The sequence below is a fragment of the Sapajus apella genome, unplaced genomic scaffold, assembly GCF_009761245.1.
Source record: "Sapajus apella isolate SASKATOON/1434 unplaced genomic scaffold, GSC_monkey_1.0 scaffold10, whole genome shotgun sequence".
Lineage (NCBI taxonomy): Eukaryota > Metazoa > Chordata > Mammalia > Primates > Cebidae > Sapajus > Sapajus apella.
This window is the reverse complement of record NW_022436950.1, coordinates 41,705,241-41,713,183: the sequence shown is the minus strand read 5'-3', so window position 1 is coordinate 41,713,183 and position 7,943 is coordinate 41,705,241. Positions and strand designations below refer to the sequence as shown.

At 43.8% G+C, this 7,943-nt stretch overlaps 1 protein-coding gene across 2 annotated transcripts in view; it reads right to left on the bottom strand.

Moving 5' to 3' along the window:
* The window catches only part of BOLL (boule homolog, RNA binding protein), a 57,806-nt gene extending 52,439 nt beyond the window's left edge, over positions 1-5,367 (bottom strand). Inside the window, exons 1-2 of one of the 2 annotated variants that reach the window (XM_032278764.1) lie at positions 4,785-5,367; positions 936-1,079 (exon numbers count right to left, since the gene is read on the bottom strand). In XM_032278764.1, coding sequence (XP_032134655.1) covers positions 936-1,079; positions 4,785-4,805 — 165 coding nt within the window. In that variant the 5' untranslated portion in view covers positions 4,806-5,367. Of the gene's footprint in view, positions 1-935; positions 1,080-3,860; positions 4,156-4,784 lie in introns of those variants that run through there. The other variant, XM_032278765.1, reaches the window with a different exon arrangement.
* Between the last annotated feature and the right edge of the window lie 2,576 nt (positions 5,368-7,943).

Here is a 7,943-nt window from a genome sequence, read left to right as displayed (position 1 = left end):
TTTTTTTTTTTTTTTTTTTTTTTTTTGAGATGGAGTCTTGCTGTGTTGCTCAGACTGGAGTGCAGCAGTGGCATGGTGTCGGCTCACTGCAACTTCTGCCTCTGGGGTTCAAGCAATTCTCCCTGTCTCAGCCTCCCAAGTAGGTAGGATTACAGGCGCCTACAACTGCACCCAGCTAATTTTTTGCATTTTTTAGTAGAGACGGGATTTCCCCATGGTGGCCAGGCTGGTCTCAAGCTCTTGACCTCAGGCGATCTGCCTGCCTCGGCCTCCCAAAGTGCTAGGATTACTTTCAAGATGCTTTATTCTGACAAGGACACAGGACTTTTTTGGTGATCAAATCCTAAATTCTAACACAGAAAGTACTTTGCAAAGAATAGAAGCCTAGGAGGTTGCTCAGGAACCTGAGGTAAGAGTTGAGATAAAGAAATAGGATTTCATAAAACTAAGTTTTTAAAAAATGGAGTCTGTTTAGAAAATTATAATCATCATTATTTTGGCTATTGGTGTATCAGGCAAGAAAGTATAATTTGTTCTGGTATGGAAGAGTGTGGAGCTATAAGACAGAAAACTAGGCTTCTAGTACAAAACTAGAAGAATGTATACTAGTTTCCAGTACATTCTAGAAACAGAATGTACTCCACTATAGAGATCTTAAATATTAAATATATTACTTAAAATGCTTAAAGGCTCCTTAAACGGCAACGGAGCATATAGCAAGTCAATGAGGCTTAATTTCCTTGTATTTGAACTTGAATAATTGTTTATTCTCTATGTACCTACATGCTGGTTGAAAAGGCTCTTTATAATAAGAATTCAAAATCTATTAATCATTGTGTAAATATGTTATATTTTATAGTTGCACAAGAAACAATTTCTGAGAACTAAAGACTTCTAACAAAAAAATACACTTTACTGCATGCATAAATAGGTACCTTAAAGTCAATTCCTCCTACAAAGATGCGATTAGGGATCACTGTTCCATATCTTGGGGCGCTTGTTGGGTTATTCAAAGGCACAGGTGACACAGGATTAGAGGATGGAGATAATGAATCTGTTTGCATCTGATTTGATGTTTGCTGTAAAATAAGATTCTTTTAAACTTTCAGCATTGGGTACAATGCAGTCTGCTTTTGATGCAGACTGAAAACATTTATCTTTCAAAAAAGGAGTCATTTAGGCAAAATATAGTATTCTAGAATTTACTTTTACTATTACAAAAATTATAATTAGAGATAAGAGTTTTTTAGAGGAACAGAACTAGAAAGCAGAATGTATTCCACTATAGAGATCTTAAATATTAAATATATTACTTAAAATGCTTATATTATTATCAAACTTATTACTTAAGTATTAAGGGGAATATTAAACTCATGAAGATGTTTGAGAAAGAGAAAAGCAGTTCCAGCCTGACACAATCAACTAGGCCCTGGTGTTGTTAGGAATTGGCCTGGCACTCACATCTAGGCTGTGGTGTTCCCTTGTTATTAGAACACCATCACCAGACAAAGTCACCCTGTGATCTGACGGATGAAATTAAAAACAAGACCACTTCATAATCATGTTTGAATGCCGACAAAAACAAAGGCATTGCCCAAATCACAAGAATAACCAAACATCCCCCTATTCTGGATGATAAGTGACTGCACTTTTTTTATAGTTTTAGTCTCGATCCATTTTTCTTGCCTTTTAGATAAAAGTTAACACATCCAATCATAGAATTACTACCATTTCCTGACAACATGCATTCCAGAGTAAAGCTCTACTTAAACCCTCTCTAAAAATCACTCAACACAAGCCTATATCCTACAAGTTCTAACATCCTCTGACTGACCATCCTATGGTTTATGTTTTCCCTTGTTTGAACAATTAGCAGACCCAACTTTATTAAGTGATGTATGTAGTCCTGTTGGTCTTTAACTAATGGTCATTGCCAAGTTAATAAACTCTGACATTCACATTCACCATTTTCATCCTGAAAGTAAAAATTTTAAATGCATTTGTCAGTTTGAAGATTGGACTGATTTTGTTAAAAATTATATACTTATAGCTAATAAATGTTTATTCCAAAGAATTAGTTCAGTACATATCCATATGTTCACAATTCTAAGTTAGAGGACCTAATTTAAATTTTAATAAATATATATAAATGTGTAAACCTTTGCAGAATGGTAAGATAATATACTTTTAAGGTATAATTGAAAAAAAAGACTTGAAAATTATGTTGAAAAGAAACCAATTCAAAAACTTGTGAATTATTTTCCATCTGGAAACACTAAATAGACTTCTGGGACAGTCTGATATACTAAATGTATGCTTCAAAAAACTTGAAGTAAACTGGGTTTTGTGGCTTGTGCCTATAATTCCAGGAGGCTGGGGCAGGAGGATTGCTTGAGGCTAGGAGTTCAAGACCAGCCTGAGCAACAAAGCAAGGTCCTGTCTCGAAAAGAAGAAAAAGAAAATAACGAAAAAGCTTGAAGTTCATAATTCCAATTCTCTGAGAAACAAACACATGAAAATGAGTTTCCAGGTAATGGAGTTGTTCTTTTTCAAATTCGTCCTGCTCTTTCTTCTCTGGCCAATAAAACCACAATCCCTAAATTAATCTCTGCAAGATGTACAAAGAAATGACTAGGGCAGCAGTGGCAAGTAGGCTATAGGCTAGACCTTATGGGCTCTCTTCCTCCTCCAGTTAAGAAAGTATGTACTCCCAATGAGGAATACGTAAATACTTCTTTTAAAACACAGAAAAGCCACTGCATTTAATAATTACTATGTTGTAGTTTCCAATTAAAAAAATTGGGACTCTAATCTTAACAGCTTTCTCTCTGGGCACTTGGAAGTTATTACTGGCTTCAGTCACTTTGCTCAGTAGGATATAATGCTCAGAATGGGTAATTCTGGGATGCTTAGTATTGCTCAACTGTTAATTTTGTGTTGCTAGAGATAATATAACAGCTCGATGGCCATTTGTTTACAGTGTCAAAATTACCTATTTGCTAAATTAAAAAAATCGTTCCTCATGAAATTTTCTTACTGAAAATAACACGAATAAGATGAACTCATTTGTTCTCAACTTTAAGTAAGGGACAAACCCCATCATATTTCATTGAGAGAGGGATGAAATGAAAGGAAGTAAACAGTGCTTTATTTCCAATCTCTAGAAACTAAAGGATACTCTCTGAGAAAAGAAAAACAACCTTTTACACTCAATCCACTTCATTCTCCTCCGCTCTCAAGGCTCCTGGTCTACTGTGGGCTCGAACTGCTTAATTTTTCTCCCTCATCATTTTCTAACATACGATATAATTTACTTATTATGTTTATTTTCTGTCTCTTTCCATTATTATGTAATGCACTAGGGCAGAAGTTTTGCATTTTTCTCGGCAGCATCTAAAGTACTGACAGTACACAGCAGGTGCTCAATGAATATCTGTTGAATGATCAAATGAGTGAATCATTTCTTCAGGACAGACCTGCTCACGATATGCCAAATATGCTGAGGGCTAAAAAATAGAGTGTAATAGCGTCTACAAAATATTTTAATGTTAAGCAATAGCAAGGCTCAGGTAAAGGCAACATCTAAGTTCATTAGAACCAATTAGTGATGCATTTAAGTTAAACAACAAAGAAAGCCTGAAATGCCACTAGCAATAATTCCTCAAGTGTTACGGAAACACTTAGATGTGGACTGCAGTAGGGTTTGAAGGCTCCTCCGTTTGCTAAAACTTCCAGCACTAGAGTTTATTAAACGTCTCCTCCAAAGCAATGTGCCCTCACTGCATCATCCCCTTGAGAATCAACCTCGAGATCTAGCATCTATTTTGCAAACGCAGACAGCAGGCACAGGGCGGGCTAACCGTCGCAGTCACGGCTTCGGCGTTCCTCCCCCTCCGAGGCCAGCAAGTTGAGGTACTGGGAGAAATGGCCGCGGCGACAACTTCCTCGAGTTCTCTCGGGTCATCGTGAACTTGGGGACCGACACGAGGATCCACCCCCTCCCCACCAAAGTGCGGGAGGGAAAAGAAGGCGAGCCAGCGAGAAATTTTGCCCCGCAAATCCGCCAGTAGCAGTGGCGGGAACACTCAACGGCACCGATCCCGCCGCCGGCCTCGTGCGCAGCTGGCCCCCACCCTCGTGCGGCGTGCTCTGATTGGCTGCTGGCGGCAGGGCGGGGCGGGGCGGCACGTTGTCTCTGCCCCTCGGGCCTGTCCTGGCCGCCCTCCCGCCCTTCCCCGAGTCCGCCCTGACAGGCTCTGGCACGCAGCCAGTGCTAGAGTGTCCGAGTCCCACCTAGGCTAAAGCCTGCCCCTACTCCCCGCCCCAGGTCTCTCAGACCAGTCCTCGCTGACCAGTCGGGGAGTGGAGGCGTCGACGGCCCTGGCAACTCCTCGCCTCGGGCGGCCGGGTAGAGTTCGGCCGGAGGGAGCGTCAAAGATGCTGTCCAGCCCAGTTTCGGTGGGAAAGTGGTTTATCTGCTCGGACTCCGCTGGGTGCCCGGCCGCCCGCCGCCTCCAGAAACATCCGCGCCTGAGGTCCCCTAGCTCGTCTACACCCAGTCCAGGCCCGTGGCGGCGCCTTCCTGACCCCACGACACAGCCAGACGAGGCCTGCGGGTGGGCGGCTCTCGCAGCGGTCGATGGGGCACCTGGCCACGTTTCTTCCCAACCAGATAGCGAGCGTTTGGGGTCTACACCTTGCCCTTCTGGGCCCTCAGGGATGACGGGATCCACACTGCTCCTCCCCGCTACCGCGGGCCCTGGGGCCCTGATCGCCGTACTCACCGGCCTGGACTCGGTTTCCATCTTCCTCTCACCTCTTCAGAGACGACGGGTAGGGAAGCGAAGTTTAAAGTTTGAAACCACCTTCACGCCAAGGCAGCAGCGTGCGTGTCCTGACTGGGACTCTCGCCCCCTGGCGGGGAGGGCAGGGGTGGCAGGCTCGTCCCCGGCCCTGAACCTGCCACCTGGCGGGTGGGAAGGAGCAGACGGCGTCGCCTCGGGTGGCAGGCGGCGGTGCGGGCGGGCGCCGCAAGCGGGAGAGGGGCGCGGGCGGGCGAGTTTCGGCTGTGGTCCTGGGACTCCGAGCCCGGGCCCCTCAGGGGCAGACCGCAGAGCACAGCGTGGCGGGCGTGGGGCGTGTGGAGCGATGGCTCGGTTCTAGGACCCCTCTTGCCTGCTCTCAGACGGCTGGGGAGGAGAGAGCGAGCAGTCAGGCAAAGCTCCATGCACCGCACGCCTTCCCCTCTCCTCCACTTGAGAATAGTCGGCCTCTGGGACTGGTGGGTTTCGAGAGATTGAGGTGACCTTAAGGCTTTACTGAGGTGGAAGAAGCCGGTTGACCGGTGACTTCTGAAGACTGGTGTAAAGCGAAGAAAGTTCCAGAGTCAAACTCTGACCCTCGGGGCCTGACGCGCCAAACTCGGGGGCTCCCGAGAAGCCGCGGACGCCGCTCTGCACCTGTTGCCGCCGTCACTCATCCCGCCGGGCGGGGGGGGCGGCGTGCGGGTGGCTTGGTCAGGACCTGCGGCTCAGCCCAGTCGGGATCCGGTGCTCGCCCTGGCTCCGCTGAGTGCCTCCAGCAGCCGCGCAGAGCCGAAAGGGGGTCCGGGACGAAGCCACGCGCGCGGTAGGGGGCGACTTAGCGGGTCCAGCCTCCAGCAGTCTTGGGATCGACTTTGAAAGAAGATTGCTTTGTTTTTAAATTAATGAATTAACTAATTATTTTTAATTTTGAGACGGAGTCTCGCACTGTGGCCCAGGCTGGAGTTCAATGGCGCGATCTCAGCTCACTGCAACCTTCGCCTTCCGGGTTCAAGCGATTCTCCTGTCTCAGTCTCCCGAGTAGCTGAGGTTTACAGGCCCCCGCCACCATGCCCAGCTAATTTTTGTATTTTTAGTGGAGACGGGGTTTCACCATGTTGGCTAGGCTTGAACTCCTAACCTCAAGTAATCTGCCCGTCTCGGCCTCCCAAAGTGTTGGGATTAGAGGCGTGAGCCGCCCCTCCCGGCCAGTTAACTATGTAGACACGACGAAGGCTCATTCTGTCGCCCAGGCTGGAGTGTGGTGGCGCGATCTCTCTCACTTCAGCCTCAACCTCTCAGGCTCAAGTGATCCCCGCACCTCAGCCTCCTGAGTAGCTGGGACCACAGACAGGCCCATGCCACCACTGGATGAAAGAAGACTGCTTTGTAAAGAATATGTATTTCTAGTAGGTAGCTAAAACGATTACAACTGGATAAACTTATAGTAATGATTACCATTATTATAGCTGCCATTTATCAAGTACTCATTTTGTTTCAGGCACAATGCTTTATGACCAGCATAATTTAATCTTTTCATTCTCACAGCTACCTTTCAGTTAGATGCTTCAATTGCCGCCATAGTATGTGATGAAACAGATTTGGAGGGAAGGTAATTTGGTCATGATCTAAAGCTGTAGGATATTTAACCCTGGATCCCCCTCCCCTCCGCCCCCCTGGCAGTTCTTGATCTTAACAATTTTGCCATATATTTTTAAAGAATCAGCAGTAATAACTGCTAAAAGTTATGCCAGTAATAACTATTGTATACACTACCATAAAAGTTTGACTTTGGTTACTTTGCCTTCAAGATATAGAATTAAAAAAAGAGTGACTATATTAATTTTTAATTTGTTCAAAGATTAGCTCTTCATGTTATGTACCCAAAATAAAATGGGAAACAATTTTTGTGTACCTTACCCGAAGAATCCTATGTCATTGTACATTTCTGTATGCAATTTAAGCTCATTTTCTCAGGTTTAAGTCTCTGTGGAAATAGAGAATACAAACCTATTTAGATGAAAATTCATATTCTAAAGTATGATAATTTTACTGTCCAATCCCATTAGAACTGATCTTCTTTGGGCATTTTTCCCCCCAAGACTGTTGATGGGTTTAGGTAGATGTTACTATCCTCTCTTGCCCAAATATTTTTTGACTAAAACCATTTTATTTTCAAGGGCAAGATTCTTTTAAAAAACATATTCCGCAGTAGGTTTTTAATCTGACAAAAATTAACTTAGGGAACACTAACTGTATTTTAAGGCTGGTGTTGGGTACTACAGGGATATACTCTATTTTCAGTATGGTAATTCTCTATTCTGCTCCTTACTATTAATTCTTACACCAAAAGGAATGTTCAACTTAAAACTTGGATAAATCACATAAAACTATACAATGAACCCCAATTTAGTAGACACTTAAATAGTTCCTATTCTATGCAGTATGTAATGGAATATAATATGGGAGATGTGAAGATGAAGAACAGGGTGTCTAATCTTTTGGCTTCCCTGGGCCACATTGAAAGAAGAAAAATTGTCTTGGGCCACACATAAAATACACTAACCCTAATGATAGCTGATGAGCTAAAAAAATAAATCACAGAAAACTCATAATGTTTTGAGAAAGTTTACGAATTTGTGTGGGGCTACCAGTTGGACAATCTTAATCAACAAGGTCAAAACTTTGTTCTCAAAGCATTTTAAATCTAGAAGTAGAAAAAACTAATTATTCAAAACAGTAACTACAAATAAATATACTTATAAGAAAATAAAATACAAGCATGACAGGGTAAGTGATATATAAATTATGATCAATAGTCTTTGGGAGCACAGAGGATAACATAGAGCACAGTGTCCAGGGCTGGGTAAGGGCATCATCAAGGCTGGAGTGCTGGTCTGGGTAGAAAAATTGAGGGAAATATACTGAGCCTGTATCATGTACCCAATGGTGGGCTAGCCACACTCTTTTTAAGTGTTAGTTCTCTCTTTTTCTTAGTCTCTCTTTTTCTCTATCTCATTGGAAACCTGAGTCTTAGGCAAAAGTGACTCTCGTGGTCGCATAGTTAGTAAGTGGTGGATGCCATTTTCAAAACTTACTTCCATTTGACTCCGTTGTTCAGCCAGGGTGCACTCTGCCATG